This window comes from Salmo salar, chromosome ssa13 (genome assembly GCF_905237065.1).
Source record: "Salmo salar chromosome ssa13, Ssal_v3.1, whole genome shotgun sequence".
Lineage (NCBI taxonomy): Eukaryota > Metazoa > Chordata > Actinopteri > Salmoniformes > Salmonidae > Salmo > Salmo salar.
Window position 1 is genome coordinate 75,348,764 of NC_059454.1, and position 18,651 is coordinate 75,367,414.

Here is an 18,651-nt window from a genome sequence, read left to right on the forward strand (position 1 = left end):
GTTTGAGGTTGATGCAAAAGCTGCTGTTTTCTCCTCCCTTCAGCCCTGACAGAGTCATTTGGCCATTCAAAGACTCCATTAGAAATGAGAGCTTGGTGTCAGAGTCCTGTATGGAGCTGCTGGCTCAATCCCCTGCTGCTCCATTTAAGACAGGGTGTGAGCTTTGGGCACTGAGGCCAACGCACACACACACCACGATCCCACCCAAACACACACCCCATGTATGCATATTGCTGCTGGAGAATCCTGGACGTTGGATCCCAGCCCAGTCTCTGCCGGACAGATGTCTTCCCTAAGGACAATCACCAGTGAAAATAATTGGTACCATAGCCGTCTGCAGGAGACACTGAGGACCAAATGGATGAGAATTAATTAATGTTAACCCACTTAACAGGCAGGGGAGGGTGGCCGCTCGGGGCCAAACACAGATCCTCATATGATGAAACAGCAAGGAAAGAGGGGTGTGAGCATGTGTCGTATGAGGGTCATTGATGTGGAGATGGGGCTATCGTTGGATAAAGAGGATAAGAGAATATAAACTCAACAAAAAAAGAAACGTCCTCTCACTGTCAACAGCGTTTATTTTCAGCAAACTTAACATGTGTAAATATTTGTATCAACATTAGATTCAACAACTGAGACATAACCTGAACAAGTTCCACAGACATGTGACTAACAGAAATTGAATATGTGTCCCTGAATAAAGGGGGGGGGTCAAAATCCAAAGTAACAGTCAGTATCTGGTGTGTCCACCAGCTGCATTAAGTACTGCAGTGCATCTCCTCATGGACATGCTTCAGATTTGCCAGTTCTTGCTGTGAGATGTCACCCCACTCTTCCACCAAGGCCCCTACAAGTTTCCGGACATTTCTGGTGGGAATGGCCCTAGCCCTCACCCCTCCAATTCAACAGGTCCCAGACATGCTCAATGGGATTGAGATCCGGGCTCATCGCTGGCTATGGCAGAAAACTGACATTCCTGTCTTGCAGGAAATCACGCACAGAACGAGCAGTATGGCTGGTGGCATTGTCATGATGGAGGGGGGTGTTACGCAGAACGGAACAGGTGAACCCAAGAGCAGACTCAGACGAGGAGACTGGGATGCGGTAACCAAGGTATTTATTGAAACACAGGGGGAAGATGGAGTGCAGGCCAGGGGAAGCTCGGGCGGGTTGCAGGAAACCAGGTGCGGAGGCTGAAGCTGGAGCGAGAGGTGTTGGGACAGGGTAAGCAGGTCCGGAGGGGAATCCAAGGGAGCAGTAGAGTGGGGGATCCAGGACAGAGTAACAGGACTGACAAGACGTGGGACTGGAGACAGAGACCAGAGTCAGAGCGGGCAGAACTGTAGCGGAGAGGAAAACAGTGTCAGGCAAGGAAAAACAGGATCTAAATAGGAACAAATGGCTAGAAACGTAGACTGACTGAGCAGAGATTATGATCTGGCAGCGTGGAAGTGGCAGGGCTGAGTATTGTAGAGGTCTTGATTATGGAACAGGTTGCAGCAGGTGGGAATCCGCCCACACAATCACACACACAGAGAGCGAGAGAGAGGTGGCGGCAGGTCAAGGAGACACAGGATGAGCAATATAGGGCGTGGCAGGTGCAGATGCAACGGGGCGGGGGTAAATGATTGACAGTCATCATCTCTATTTCTGAGTGGCATGCTGTGATGTGTGTCAGGCTGATGAAGGATTATTGCTCATCCCCCGCTCCTGAAAATAATATGAAACCTTGAACGTATGAATACAAGAGACATACTATTACCATATTATTAACAGTTTATTCCGTACTGTGATGTAAAGTGCTACCGCTATGTCCATTGACAATACCTGTTCGTTCCTCTCATGGATGCTAGACACGTCCTGTCCCGTGTTGTGTTCTGAGTGACAGTTCCCTGGCCCTGTGGTGGTTAGGCTGGCAGGAGTATGTGGACGTTGAGCCAATGAGGCCTGGGAGCCAGATTCATTTCTAGCTTTTTGGGGGCCCTAAGCCCCCCTATGGCAAAACATTGTTGTAGCCTCCCTCTTAGCAGCGGAGAGAAAAATGTGCTGCAATTCTACATATTTTGCCATAGGGCGTAGAGAAAATGTTGCCGATTAAAAGCAATTTTTTTTTGCAATTCTACTCATTTTTCCAACGGACAGAGAGAACAATTTGCTGTTTAAAAACAAATTTAATGTGATTCTACTCATTTTGCCAAGGGGCGGAGAGAAAATGTTGCATTTTTAAAGCTAATTTCCTACAATTCAACAAAATATATGGGCCCAGCTAGCACATTTGGTTCCTTGGAAGTTGTGGGAACGTATGTTTTTGGTTTCACATTGGTTGTATGAATAAAGTATCTGAATGTTTTTTAAATGTTCTCAGAACAGAAATGAAACATTTTCCTGGAAAGTTTTATTAACACTGAGAACAGAAATTATAGGTTATTTGGAGGTTTTTTAATAACTTCCTTAAAACATTCACCAAATGTTTCAATAAGACTTTTAATAACACTGCTATCTTATTGTGGGTTAACGTTTTTGAACTCCAAACACAGAAATGACACATGGAAATTCATTTCCTTAGGCAGTAATTATGCAAACACATGTATTTTTATTGTGACACAGCATCAGTGAGATGCAAAACTACAATCTTCTGTTCTCTCTCTTTGGAATTAGTCCACTGTGCCATCAGGATGGAGCTAGCATGCCATGTTTTTTATGCATACACAGCTGTTCATTTTAGTCTATTCAAACAGACCCCATTTAAAATTAAAACCTCTACAGGATCGGTGGGTCTCCCGCGGGACAGTTGAGCTAAAGTAGGCTAATGCGATTAGCATGAGGTTGTAAGTAACAAGAAAATTTCCCAGGACATAGACATATCTGATATTGTCAGAAAGCTTAAATTCTGCACTGTCCAATTTACATTAGCTATTACAGTGAAAGAATACCATGATATTGTTTGAGGAGAGTGCACAGTTATGAACTTAAATGTATTAATAAACCAATTAGGCACATTTGGGCAGTCTTGATACAACATTTTGAACAGTAATGCAATGGTTCATTGGATCAGTCTAAAACTTTTCACATACACTGCTGCCATCTAGTGGCCAAAATCTAAATTCCGGCTGGGCTGGAATAATACATTATGGCTTTTCTCTTGCATTTCAAAGATGATGGTACAAAAAATTACAAAAAAAACACAGTTTTTTCTCTGTATTATCTTTTACCAGATCTAATGTGTTATATTCTCCTACATTCATTTCACATTTCCACAAACTTCAAAGTGTTTCCTTTCAAATTGTATCAAGAATATGCATATCCTTTCTTCATGTCCTGAGCTACAGGCAGTTAGATTTGGGTATGTCATTTTAGGCGAAAATTTAAAAAAGGGGCTAATCCTTAAAAGCACTCATTAAGATCAGGTGTAGTCAATTAGCGTGCGCGGCCAACACACCTGAACACACTTAACAAGATAGATCATTTTTAATTAAAGTTTTGTTTCTGCTGAGTGCTGAGCGATTCGTGCTTTCTGAGGTCGGTTCGGTTTTGGTTCGATTAACAAAAAAAATTAGCACGGTTTTCGATTTGTATTATTTTTTTAAACATTAAATGGATTCTGAAATAGTTACATTAAATTGATTTTAGAGCTTTTTTAATGGAAATTCCAAAGCCAAAAATAGTGAATATTGAATTGCCAAAACATTGAAAATATTCTCTCATCTCTGTCAGTTCCAAATTGGGTAGACATCAATAGAAAAATACTTACTTTTTATTTGAGAACTTTATTATTTTTCATTCCTTAAATTCATCATCTCTTCTCTGCTCAGGCAGTAGCAGTCAGCCAGCCAGACCATCTAACATGAGCTATATCTGCTCCCCATACTGTACTGTCTTTAGTCTTCCTAAGTATGCTGCAGAGCTGTCTGACTCAATCATTTTACATGTTCTTCAAAGTAGATAAGGTATACTTTCATGAACTAGCTCTATCCCCCTGCTCTCCTCATTGTGTTTTGATGTTCCTCTCTCATGCAGTCTCTGTGTATCTAACCTAAAATAGCAGGTGTAAATGGCAGTCGGCTGCAATGTCAAACAAGCCCATGGACACACTTTGGCTGCGTTTACTCAGGCAGCCCAATTCTGATATTTTTTTTAATGAATTGGTCTTTTGACCAATCAGATCAGCTCTGAACAATATCTGATGTGAAAAGATCTGATTTGATTGGTCAAAAGACCAATTGGTGGAAGAAAGATCAGAATGCAGAGTGCAGGCGACTGCCAACTGACTGATCTACAAATCACCTTCCATCATAAATAACTACTCATTATTATTTGTAGATCAGTCAGTCAGTAACAATTTACCCATGATATGCAATATTACGGTTTTGATCCTCTTGGACACGGCCCATCTCTGTCTGAGCTGGAGAGAACAGATGCAATGGATTATGGTCATTGTAGTTAATTACCAGTTTTTCTGCTCTGAACTAGGATGAATATTTGCTTAATGAAAACTACAACTCCCTTCATCCCAGTGTCCACATAGTTCTTGACTTGATTTCTCTCATTAATGATTTGATTTCTCTCTAGAGAAACTGCTGTTGGGCTCACACAAAAAAAAAACGAACTGAATGGAATTCAAGTAATTGAATCTGTACCGGTACCCCCTGTATATAGCCTTGTTATTGTTATGTACATGTCTTGTGTTACTTTTTGATTTATGAGATTTTTTTTAAACTTCAGTTTATTTAGTAAACATTTTATTAACTCTATTTCTTGAACTACATTGTTGGTTAAGGGCTTGTAAGTAAGAATTTCACAGTAAGGTCTACACTTGTTGTATTCGGCGCATGTGACAAATACATTTTGATTTGATTTGAACCGACGTTGGTCAATTAGTTGTTCAATAACCGGAAAAACTACATTACGGAGAATCGCTCAGCACTACTTAATGATCTTGGAACAATTTGAGAATGTGTTTGGACCCCAGGAAGAGTAGCTGCTGCCCCCCACGCCAGATAGCATATAAACAAATTATAAGCCATGGCAAACAAAAAATGAATTACCAGATATTCTAGCTGTAAAACTGCAACATTTTCCCTCAGCCTCATGGCAAAATGTGTAGGAAATAAGCTTTCAAAATTCAAAATTCTTTCAGCCTTATTGCAAAATCTGTAGAACAGCATGAGATTAGCTATAAAACTGCTGGAAGCAAAGCACTGAGACTGCCCCTGAGGGTCCGTCCAACACTGACTGGGTAGGAGTTGCCCGTAGGCACAGATCTAGGATCAGCTTACCCTCCCCAAACTGTAACCTTAACCATTAGGAGCAAAAACACAAATGATCAGTGTCTAAGAGTGACACCATCCTACTCAATCTGACACACTGGCCTGCTTTGGACTGCACTCAATAATACACTGTAGATTCAGACTGTGCTCTAGGGTCCATATCCCAATTACCAGCAGACAAAACTGTTCTCTCTCTTCCAAATCTGCATACAGTACAGTACAGACTCCTCAGGGTTTGGGTTGCTCACTCAGAGAGCTCCAGGGGCACGATGACGCAATAACACACTGACACATTTCTCATCCCAGACACACACTCCAGACTGGGTCCGATGGAGTACTATCAGTGCATGATTGCGCTGGTTATTTGCAAGTAAAACGTTCCCACTCAGAGGAAAGTTTCAGCTAGCTACAGCCTGGAGGCTTGGGGGGCTTTAGGGTGAGTCTCTTTTCCACAGTTAAGCCCAGACAGCAAACCCATCTCTGGGGAACCAGCCAGTACCAGACAAAGCATAAAACAAGAACAGTGATTAAATATTGGGCTGTTTTTATCAGAGAGCAAGTTATGAAGAGGAGTAATGAGAATGTAGTTTGTCAAAGTGTAAAAAAATATGACTTTGGTCAAGCATTATGTTCCAACCCCAGATTATTTTGTGTCTAATAATCGAAGCCCCGTCTCTACTGTTAGTTAGAACCCCATTCCTATAGGCTATATTGTTCAGAAATAAATGATTTGACTTGTCATTTCCCTGGTCTTTGTCAGGTCAGGCCAGGTCAGATCACGGTATAGTGCTGACTTCTGACGGTGTAGGCCAGTGAGCACTCTGAGGCGCTAGGACCCCTCTGAGGCGCTAGGACCCCGCTGAGGCGCTAGGACCCCTCTGAGGCACTAGGACCCAGCAGTGTTTTTTAGAGACCGGTGAAAAATTCGCACTAGGACCACGCAGCTGGCGAGGCAATAGCGCTGCATTGTCTTTGTTCCTCCACTCAGAATCTCTCCCCGTCTCTCTACTGCGTAGTGTCTCTCTCTATCCTTTCCTCTACTTCCATTACAGTATTACACCGGTCTGGATGATTGCAGAGACAGCAACATGGCTGTGAATCTCAGCAAGAACAGACTGGCCCTTCTAACAGCCTACCAGGATGTTATCAACGAGACCTCGTCCACCGACTGGTAAGTCAGTTGAACATCCCTTCTCTATCACGGCTCATTGGCTTTAAGTGTTTTTATTGCGGGGTTTAATAGTTGAGCGGCGGGGTAAAGGTTACTAAGTAAGGATTCATGGTGCATGCTGATACATTTTCAAGTGGATAGGTTGCAATATAACGGGTCCATTCCAAAGTTGTCAGATTAATCGGTTCAGGCCACTGTTCAGAGCATACCAATTGACAGCGGTCCCTGCTCCTAGTTCAGAAAATCAGCAGGCAATGTGCTCAATTATCAAATATTGAGCAAGAAAGAAAGAAAGAAAGAAAGGGGGGGGCTTCATTGTTTGTTATGGACTAGTTTTTACTTTGGACCACTGTCTTTTTGACTGTCCCAGCCACTTTGCGTTGTGGGGAGCCCCTGACAAGGTTACATGTTCCTCGCAATTTGTACATCTCAATTTGCACATGGCATATGTAGCGTTCTTGCATCCCAACGAGCGAGTGTAGAGACGAGAGGAGCAAGGCGATAAGTGTCAATCTATCAACGCTCAATGTGACCGGCCCTGCTTCCTCTCATTATACGCGATGTAACTGCTCGTTTGTCCCTGTTAGGAGGGAAATGTTTGTAAATGGGATGGAGTATGAACTCAGTCTACTGAGTGAGCGAAGGTCCCGTGTGTTTTATCCACACATTCCATCCGGCCTTGTGTCAATGCGGAGGCGTTTGTCTTCCCTTTGTGTGGAAATGGATACACAGTGGTAAGTGGAATATCTTTTCACCTACAAAACCAGCTGGACTTACTTGGCTATGGCAGCAAGAGTGAGACATTCTGAAAGGCTGCACCCATTGAAGTCCATTGATGATTATATCATCTCTCTCTTTTGAAGAGGGTAGTCTATAATATGAGTAGGCATTGGGCTCAACTCTAAGCTAAACTGCTTACGTTATCATCTTTTCCAACTAGAAAGATAACGGATATCTTTCAAGGAAAGACATACAGAAACAATTTTCAGAGCATGTGTCTTTTCTCTATAGACTTATACAGAGTGATCTGATTGAATCATCGACAACATATCTGCTTTGTATCTCTTCATGTATAAAAGATGCCCGACCTAATGTGTATCTGGTTGAAAGAAACAAATCAATACTTAATCAGTCTGTAGCCAGTGGCGTAGCCCAGTCTTCACGCAAGCCCCCCACCCCTTTTTTTTGCCATGGGGCAGAGAATTGTTTTTGAGTTTTTAGTGCTCAGGGATTGTTAAAAGAAGGGACTATCTCAAATATTTGTCTTAATATTAAAAACATTTGAAATATACTGGATATTTTGATAGATGATGCTTTGGTCCATCACACCATGTAAAGGAACATCCTAATTTGTAGTTATTTTTCATAAAATGCACATGACTGGATTTATGTGAACTCTGAGACACCATAAGAGGTATTCTATTTTTACAATTATTGTCCAACAAGTGTTTAATTAAAGGTCTTGATTGTTTAATTCTAACATTAGATTATTTCAAATATGTAATACAAATCTCCATTTATTTTTGTTTTGTAGCACTATATAATGCTCCAGGGCTAATTTCGTTAGCATTTTGGCATGTTTTTCTAGATTTAGAACCGAAAACATTTAACTCAAACATTATCCCTTCAATTGTTTAAGCATATATTGCAGAGCAGTGATGACACTATTTTTTTTCTGATCTTAAGGTGGGCTACCATTAGTGACTGAGTTGACAAGCCACTCACTGACTTGACAATTAAGATATTCAAAACAGACAAAAATAAAAGTTTAATACAAACATTTGTAAAATAAGGAAAATTATTATTTTGGAAATCCTCAATAAAAACAACCATTCTATCAGATCTTTCAGCACTCTGACGGAGTTTGTTTTTTCCCGAAGTTGGCAAAATTACATTTTTTTTCATTCAAGTGGTATACACACTAGCCATTTTAGTTTTTCTTCTGTGGCTTTATGACACATTTAATTAGGTTATAGTAACACATTTTAACCAAAATTCGTATCGTGCAAATGGAGTTGACACTTTATGATTGTGACCATGGTGACTCCAATATTGTTTAAATCTATCAAAAGTATCAAACTTTACAGACCATGAGTGCTCTTGTTGCACTACATGTAATGAGAACATGAATAAGGGGTCCTTATGGGATAGCTGGCTCTGCTCATTCCTGATTCATTTAGGATTTTTGACATCTGATAAGAGTAAACCAAAATAAATGGAAAACATTTTTCAGTTAAAGCTCCAATATGTCACTTTTTGGGCGACCTGACCAAATTCACATAAAAATGTGAGTTATAGATCTGTCATTTTTTATTGAAGGCAAGTCTCTAAGAAGCTGTAGATATGTTCTACTTCTTTGCTTCCCATTCTTAAGTTTTGTTTTTACATCTTTTACTTTTGGTTTTGTACACAATACAATTATTAGGGTTAAGGAAAATATATTTACATTTGAGTCATTTTAGCAGACTCTCTTATCCAGAGCGACTTACAGTAGTGAGTGGATACATTTTTGTACTTTTCCCGTACTGGTCCCCGTGGGAATCGAACCCACAACGCTGCCGTTGCAAGTGCCATGCTCTACCAACTGAGCCACAACGATTTAGATGGTACAATGATTCTCTACACTATACTTGCTTGTTTTGTCACAAACAAAAATGAGCAATTTCTGCATAGTGCAATTTTCTTATATACATACACACACAAGGTGGAAATGTCAGTTGTGTGAAATAATCTCCCAGTGTCTGGTGGAAAGTAGACTGAACCAGGTTTGCCTATAGGATTTTGCCTGTGCTTAGCTCCATTCCATACATTTTTTTTTTATCCTGAAAAGTACTCATAAAATGATGCATCCACCACTATGCTTGAAAATATGGAGAGTGGTACTCAGTAATGTGTTTATTGGATTTGCCCCAAACATAACACTTTGTATTCAGGAAAAATAAAGTAAATTTCTTTGCCACATTTTTGCAGTTTTACTTTAGTGCCTTATCGCAAACAGGATGCATGTTTTGGAATATTTTTATTTTGTACAGGCTTCCTCCTTTTCACTTTGTCATTTACACTGTGGGAAAAAAGTATTTGATCCCCTGCTGATTTTGTACGTTTGCCCACTTACAAAGAAATGATCAGTCTATAATTTTAATAGTAGGTTTATTTGAACAGTGAGAGACAGAATAACAAAACAATCCAGAAAAACGCATGTCAAAAATGTTATAAAATTATTTGCATTTTAATGAGGGAAATAAGTATTTGACCCCTCTGCAAAACATGACTTAGTACTTGGTGCCAACAAGGGTTTTGCCAATCAGAGGTCAGACGTTTCTTGTAGTTGGCCACCAGGTTTGCACACATCTCAGGAGGGATTTTGTTCCACTCCTCTTCGCAGATCTTCTCCAAGTCATTAAGGTTTCGAGGCTGACGTTTGGCAACTCGATCCTTCAGCTCCCTCCACAGATTTTTCTATGGGATTAAGGTCTGGAAACTGGCTAGGCCACTCCAGGACCTTAATGTGCTTCTTCTTGAGCCATTCCTTTGTTGCCTTGGCCGTGTGTTTTGGGTCATTGTCATGCTGGAATACCCATCCACGACCCATTTTCAATGCCCTGGCTGAGGGAAGGAGGTTCTCACCCAAGATTTGACGGTACATGGCCCCATCCATCGTCCCTTTGATGCGGAGAAGTTGTCCTGTCCCCTTAGCAGAAAAACACCCCCAAAGCATAATGTTTCCACCTCCATGTTTGACGGTGGAGATGGTGTTCTTGGGGTCATAGGCAGCATTCTTCCTCCTCCAAACACGGCGAGTTGAGTAGATGCCGAAAAGCTCAATTTTGGTCTCACCTGACCACAACACTTTCACCAGTTGTCCTCTGAGTCATTCAGATGTTCATTGGCAAACTTCAGACGGGCATGTATATGTATTCTTGAGCAGGGGGACCTTGCGGGCGCTGCAGGATTTCAGTCCTTCACGGCGTAGTGCGTTACCAATTGTTTTCTTGGTGACTATGGTCCCAGCTGCCTTGAGATCATTGACAAGATCCTCCCGTGTAGTTCTGGGCTGATTCCTCACCGTTCTCATGATCATTGCAACTCCACGAGGTGAGATCTTGCATGGAGCCCCAGGCCGAGGGATATTGACAGTTCTTGTGTTTCTTCCATTTGCAAATAATCACACCAAATGTTGTCACCTTCTCACCAAGCTGCTTGGCAATGGTCTTGTAGCCCATTCCAGCCTTGTGTAGGTCTACAATCTTGTCCCTGACATCCTTGGAGAGCTCTTTGGTCTTGGCAATGGTGGAGAGTTTGGAATCTGATTGATTGATTGCTTCTGTGGACAGGTGTCTTTTTTTACAGGTAACAAGCTGCGGTTAGGAGCACTCCCTTTAAGAGTGTGCTCCTAATCTCAGCTCGTTACCTGTATAAAAGACACCTGGGAGCCAGAAATCTTTCTGATTGAGAGGGGGTCAAATACTTATTTCCCTCATTAAAATGCAAATCATTTTATAAAATTTTTGACATGCGTTTTTCTGGATATTTTTTTGTTATTATTCTGTCTCTTACTGTTCAAATAAACCTACCATTAAAATTATAGACTGATCCTTTCTTTGTCAGTGGGCAAATGTACAAAATCAGCAGGGGATCAAATACTTTTTTCCCCCACTGTAGATTAGTATTGTGGAGTAACTACAATGTTGTTGATCCATCTTCAGTTTTCTGCTGTCACAGCCATTAAACTCTAACATGGAACCCAAACCGGCTGCGTGCATGCGCCATCGTGCATACATTTATTTTGTCCCCCACACCAAACGTGATCACGACACACAGGTTAAAATATCAAAACAAACTCTGAACCAATTGTATTATTTTGGGGACAAGTCGAAAAGCATTAAATATTTATGGCAATTTAGCTAGTTAGCTTGCACTTGCTAGCTAATTTGTCCTATTTAGCTAGCTTGCTGTTGCTAGCTAATTTGTCCTTGGATATAAACATTGAGTTGTTGTTTTACCTGAAATGCACAAGGTCCTCTACTCCGCCAATTAATCCACACACAAAATGGTCAACCAAATTGTTTGTAGTCATCTCTCTTCCTTCCGGGCTTTTTCTTCTCTTGACTTTATATTGCGATTGGCAACTTTCATAAATTAGGTGCATTACCGCGACTGACCTCGTTCGTCTTTCAGTCACCTACGTGGGTATAACCAATGAGGAGATGGCACGTGGGTACCTGCTTCTATAAACCAATGAGATGGGAGAGGTAGGACTTGCAGCGCGATCTGTGTCAGAAATAGAACTGATTTCTGATTTAGCCCTTGGCAACGCAGACGCTCGTTGGCGCGTGTGAGCAGTGTGGGTGCAATAATTGAATAACATAGATTTCTAAATTTATTTTGCAACATTCGCGCACGCGACGCGAGCTGTGTAGTCAGCCTGTAGCTGTTTTAAAGTCACCATTGTCCTCATGATGAAATCCCTGAGCGGTTTCCTTCCTCTCTGGCAACTGAGTTAGGAAGGACACCTGTGTCTTTGTAGTGACTGGGTGCATTGATACACCATCCAAAGTGTCATTTTAATAACTTCCCCCTGCTCAAAGGGATATTCAATGTCTGTTTTTACCAATAGGCATTGGAAAACCTCCCTTGTCTTTGTGGTGAATTCTGTGTTTGAAATTCACTGTTTGACTGAGGGACAGATAATTGTACATGTGGGGTACAGACATGCAGAAGTGATGAAAAAAATCACTTATTATGTGACTTGTTAAGCACATTTTTATTCCTGGACCTATTTAGGCTTGCCATAAAAGGGGTTGAAAACTTATTGACTCGAGACATTTCAGCTTTGAATTTTGTATTAATGTATTAATAAATCTAAATGTAATCCATTTTAAATTCAGGCTGTAACACAACAAAATGTGGGAAAAGTCAAGGGTGTGAATACTTTCTGAAGGCACTGTATACAGCTTGTATGTGTGATGAAGACCTATTGAGGGGAGGCATCCCCCTCAATCGGTCTGTGTTATAGCCAGCCCATTAGCCACACTGCCAGAGAAATGCACACCTATAGTTGAATATTACCCGTGCTTTTTGTTCAAGTGGGTTTCGCCAACATTATTGCCAAAGGTTAATATTTCCTTTGGCTGTGTTTTAAATGTCGCCAGGACTCATTTTATTTGCTTAATTATCAGATGGCAAAAAATTGCCTGATAATGCAAAGGGCCTCAGACTTGACCCCATTACTCGCATTTGAACTGAGCAAAACAAAGACAAGGCTTTCAACCATCTCTGACCCTAAACAACCTCAATCCTTTCCCCTCTCTCCCTGTTCATATCGTACCCCATCATCATCTATAACATGGCTGCCAGGGCCTCCTGGCACACAAGTATTTTTATTCACACAATCTCAAACACATGCACACACACACACACTTACATGCACACACTGTAAATACCAGTCAATTTATCATACCCAATATCCTATGCCCTCAGCAATATGAGCCCTCTTCATGGGCTCTCAACACCTTAGAGACACCTGGGTGTCTTTCACATAATAGCAGTAAGTGGTGGATTCACTGTGGGCTTTCTGTTCATATAATTGACCTTCCTGAGGTCCCTCTTTTCTCCAGTTGGGAAGAGAGTGGAGAAATTCTGCCCTACATGCACACACACACACACTCCTCCCATCATGCCTTTAATCATTCTAACCAGTTCCCTGAAACCTGAATACAAAGATAGTTGTGTGGGAGGTACAACAATCAAACACTGGTGGTAACTACCTAATACAGGGTCAGAAGTCGCTATTTGTCTGATTGTGGCATGACAAGACATTTTTCAAAGCATTTCAAAGAAGGCAGACAAAGCCAAAGTGATATCAAGTAGAAGGAACCCAGACGGGTGATGGATGATATTGTCTTTGGGTTCAATGAGGGCCAGCCATAGCCTCAGTGACAGTAATGGCTAGAGCCTAGAGGACATTTGACAGGCTCTCCTTCAGAGTGCCCGCAAGAGAAAATGCTGTATTTTTGAACTCCACCACAAAGAGGTGAAGCACAGCCGGCTAGAATATCACAAGGCTTATCCAATATCAAACACACACAGACATCTGGAATGTTCCATAAAGAGTGCTGGCTGTTGCTGATTCGCTGGGCTCTATTGGTTTGACCCTTAGCCCTCTCAGAAAGCCATTACCTGACATGTTTCCTATTGGGTCATTCCATGTAATTTCAGCAAGCCATGACACCCACAATCTCAGATTGTTCTGAAATTGTTTCTGTAGTTAGAAACGGATAAGATAAGCATTCTGGAAACATTATTTTGTCTGAAATTAACCTAATTGATTGCACCCAACCAAACTGACCATTTTTAAATGATAGAATTCATATAATATTAAATAATTATAGGATTTAACATCCAATTTTGCACCAAACTTTCTTTCTAACAATGAGTAAGACATGAGGAATCCAAAGAAGTGGTCAAATGCCACCCACAGACCCCTCACACCCCACCACAATCCCACACCAACAAAGAGTATATAGTATCAGACCCCCGTTTGGAGAAATGTGTCATTTGAAGTTGAGTTTACAGTATGTCCCACCCTACATCCTGATATTACCAGGGTATGCCCACTAGATGGTGCTGTTCCTGCTATTAGGGGATTATTTGTTAAAGGGATGGTTCACCCAAATTACACAATTATATATTGGTTGTCTTACCCTGTAAATAGTCTATTGACCACGTATTAAAGGAACCCATGCTTTGGTTTTGTTTACCTGGACACATTCAAATGCTAACTTTTTAGCATTTGTGGCACAAATCCAATGCAAGTCATTAACATTTCCACTCTTCATATCCAAATCATCATTGAGTTACACAATCAATTCTTAATTCCCTTGGAGTTTGGGGGAAAAAGGCCTATCAAAACCATGAGAAACAAGATTCTCTGGTCTGATGAAACCAAGATTGAACTCTTTGGCCTGAATGCCAAGCGTCAGGTCTGGAGGAAACCTGGCACCATCCCTACGGTGAAGCACGGTGGTGGCAGCATCATGCTGTGGGGATGTTTTTCAGCGGCAGGGACTGGGAGACTAGTCAGGACCAAGGGAAAGCTGACCGAAGCAAAGTACAGAGAGATCCTTGATGAAAACCTGCTCCAGAGCGCTCAGGACCTCAGACTGGGGCGAAGGTTCACCTTCCAACATCACAACGACCCTAAGCACACAGCCAAGACAACGCAGGAGTGACTTTGGGACAAGTCTCTGAATGTCCTTGACTAGCCCAGCCAGAGCTTGGACTTGTAGGATGGGACATCAACTTGAAGAAACAATCCTCTGAGCCGCAGCTCCATTCTACTTGTCAGACACAGAGAACTGATACTATATACTCGTTGTTGGGGTGGGATTGATGTGGGGGTCCATGGCTGGCTTTTGACAATTTCCTTGGATTCCTCATGTTTAACTCATTGTTAGAAAAAGTTTAGTCCAAGTCATATTTTGGGTACTATATTTATTGAATATTATATTAATCCTATACATTTAAAACTTGACAATTTGGGTGAAATCAATTACCTTAATTTCTCAGATCAAATTATATTTTAACTGACATTTTTTGCTGTAATCCTAATCTTATCTGAAATGATTTTAGAACGATCTGAGATGGTGAGTGTCAATCCTTTTTCTTGTGCTTTTTGAGGTGGAACGACCCTATAGCAGCACCCACCTGTAGCACACGCTCCAGCAGGTATATCTCTCTGGTCACCCCCAAAGCCAATTCCTCCTTCGGCCGCCTCTCCTTCCAGTTCTTTGCTGCCAATGACTGGAACGAACTACAAAAATCTCTGAAACTGGAAACACTTATCTCCCTCACTAGCTTTAAGCACCAGCTGTCAGAGCAGCTCACAGATTACTACACCTGTACATAGCCCATCTATAATTTAGCCCAAACAACTACCTCTTCCCCTACTGTATTTATTTATTTTGCTCCTTTGCACCCCATTATTTCTATTTCTACTTTGCACTTTCTTCCACTGCAAATCTACTATTCCAGTGTTTTACTTGCTATATTGTTTTTACTCTGCCACATGGCCTTTTTTGCCTTTACCTCCCTTATCTCACCTCATTTGCTCACTTTGTATATAGACTTATTTTTCTACTATATTACTGTATGTTTGTTTTACTCCATGTGTAACACTGTTGTTGTATGTGTCAAACTGCTTTGCTTTATCTTGGCCAGGTCGCAATTGTAAATGAGAACTTGTTCTCAACTTGCCTACCTGGTTAAATAAAGGTGAAAATAAAAAATAAATAGATCCTGATGTGTTCCTGTAGCTATTGGGCTGCATTGATTAGGTTATCAACTACAGACAGACAGTTTGTCAAAGGTAACCTTAACATAGCAGGCGTAAAATAAGCTCCTGAAACTAGATCCCCTACTGTTCTTGACAAGGGAAACAAAATGTTGGGAGGTTCTCTTCTGCACTTCAACCAATCCAGTAAATGTGGAGGAGGAGTTAAGATGGTGTCACCTTGTTAACGTCCAAATGCAGAAGTCGTGTCACAACTTTATTTTCATGTAGATAAACTTCACTTAATAGCGGGAGTCTTTACTAATGATTATAAGCAATTACTTTTCTAAGTTAGTCTGTCTATTAAACCTTCTACATCTCTTTCCAAGTTTCCTTTGATGCTCGAGCAGCTAATGCTAGATGCGTAGAGCGCTACAGGCTATGGCACTTCAATATACAAATAGTTTGTGTGGACTTTCTTTTATACAATGCATGTTTTTATTGCTTGCTCTTAAAGAAATAAATTGGTATTTAAAAAAAGGTTGAATGTATCGGACTTCATTAGTTATTGAACAGCAGTCGACAAGATTGTTCTGGCTCTGAGTCCTATAATGAGCTAATGTTTTGTCAAACGAACAATGCGCCAATCCTCTCCAACCTGGCATGGTATAATTTGATACAGAATTGTTTTTCTTAATAGATGGACTAATCAATACTAATCAGTCCCGCTTCTGGCCGATATGCTGCCCTATGCGTGTAACGTAAAATGTGCCGCCCTCCTATCGTGGCAAAGTAGAATAGTAGCCTAGGCTATACATTATCGGCCCGCATTGCAGTTTCATGAATACCGATGTGGTAACCTACCGTTTGTAAAACAGGCAATTTACTGTTAATCTCTGTCATTTGGTTACATCGATTTCTGTTAATGCATGTATTAATTTACCTTTCTCATTCTCGGAATGGAAACATTGCAGAGTTCAAAACACGCTACACTTGTGAGAAACAGTTGGGGTTTATTTCATACCATCATTTACGCGCTCCATGTGAACAATGAGCATGTCTGGTTTCTCTGTCCTGTTACTGTTGACAGAGTGCGCGCGCCCGCCTGAGCACGCATAGAAAGCAGTACCTGCCCTGCTTCTCGCAAACGCCAATAAAAAGATAAGATTAAGATGGGCAAAAGAACAGTCACTGGACAGAGATATGGCTTTTTCTTTGCATCTCTGCCGAGAAGGCCAGCATCCCGGAGTCGCCTCTTCACTGTTGACGTTGAGACTGGTGTTTTGCGGATACTATTTAATGAATCTGCAGTGTTAACATAATTGCAAAAGGGTTTTCTAATGATCAATTAGCCTTTTAAAATGATAAACTTGGATTAACTAACACAACGTGCCATTGGAACACAGGAGTGATGGTTGCTGATAATGGGCCTCTAGATATTCCATAAAAAATCTGCAGTTTCTAGCTACAATAGTCAATAACAATGTCTACACTGTATTTCTGATCAGTTTGGAGTTATTTTAATGGACAAAACATTTGCTTTAATCTAAGTGACCCCAAACTGTCATGTCACTGCCATCGAATGACTGCAGCAGCAGGGTTTGTGATGTAATGCGAATATTTCAGTAAAAGTGTGAGAACCCATTGGACTAAGTTTGAATGGTTTTGTGCGTTGAAATAGGATCTGTGTTAAACATTTGTATATGCAGAAAAGCAAACAGACAAGGTAGGCAAATATCTTTATCTTGACTAAAATGCGACAGATCCTCACCAACCTGACATTTGTTGATTTAATGTTTAAAGTAATAACCTGAATAATACAAGCTAAATGCCATGATGATAATAACAAAGTGTAATGGCTTGTTTCAAGTAGCTTTTTATTAAAAAGCATATCCATGTAGACAAGTGTACAAAATAATTGAGTGCTTATGTAGCTTGACCTCTTCTTTCCTTTCCCTGCCTCCCAGCCCTTCCTCCTCAACCTCTTGCCTCCTCCCATTCCCCCCTCCTCCAATTCCTACCCACTCCTCTTCCTCCTCCTCCTCCTCCGTGGGTCACTGGACCTCATTCATATAATTAGCAAGAAAAATCCCCAAAATGCTAATTTGAAATTCAATGTTATTTTGCAAGAATTCTGTTCCGGTCCAAGTGTTTTGGGGTTTCGAGTTCACTATGAAAGCACTACTACAATAAATACTATATAACCCTCCAGTTAAGGGACATTGGCATTTAAAATGTCTACATTTGCTTTGGGAAAGCATTTGCACTCCACTTGCACTTTTCACACCAAGGGGTTGGAGATTCATTTGGGTAGAAAAGAGAAGCTATGTAGTCAAGCCGCAGAAGAGCTGTCTTCCACTAACACGCACAATTCAAACCCAAGGCTGTCTACTTTTACATTTTCCATGCTCGATTACTTCTTTCAAGGTCACCGACAGGAATAATACGATGTTTTGGACCCTTTCACTGACTCTTTCATGGTCTAGGGCTTTGACTGCTCCAAGATCTCAAAGACAAACTGTAGAAATGTCCAGCTATCATCCTCTGCAAATGGAGGACAGAGAGAGAAGGTTGCATTGGCTCTTGGAAGAGCTGAACCTCTCTCTGAAAAAGAAATGATCCTTTCTTCAGGGGAGCCCAAAGCTAGAAAGAAGACATGAACAGACTCTTTTGGTTTGCTCAGCTCCTTCTTCAGTCAGCCAGTCACTCACTCGGCTCATCAAAGAAGGTAGAGAAACATCAGACATAGCATTGAAACCCCCTGACACTGGAAACTCAACTGTTTGCTCTCTGCTGCCAAGAAACGGCCTGGAAACCAGCGAGGGCAGTGGGAATCTGTAAAATCGTGACCGATGGGCAGGTCACTTGTAAAATTACCCTGTTTTGAAGCCAATTAAACTCACTGAATTACTAGTCTTATTCATTCATTCAGACCTTCT

General features: G+C 41.2%; 1 protein-coding gene across 5 annotated transcripts in view; it reads left to right on the plus strand.

Annotated features, from left to right (window-relative positions):
• The first annotated feature begins 6,176 nt into the window (after positions 1-6,176).
• The window catches only part of LOC106568007 (drebrin), a 101,367-nt gene continuing 88,892 nt past the window's right edge, over positions 6,177-18,651 (plus strand). For 2 of the 5 annotated variants that reach the window (XM_014137985.2, XM_045693554.1), the window contains exon 1: positions 6,177-6,441. In XM_014137985.2, coding sequence (XP_013993460.1) covers positions 6,359-6,441 — 83 coding nt within the window. In that variant the 5' untranslated portion in view covers positions 6,177-6,358. Of the gene's footprint in view, positions 6,442-7,152; positions 7,176-18,651 lie in introns of those variants that run through there. The other 3 variants (XM_014137982.2, XM_014137983.2, XM_014137986.2) reach the window with 2 other exon arrangements.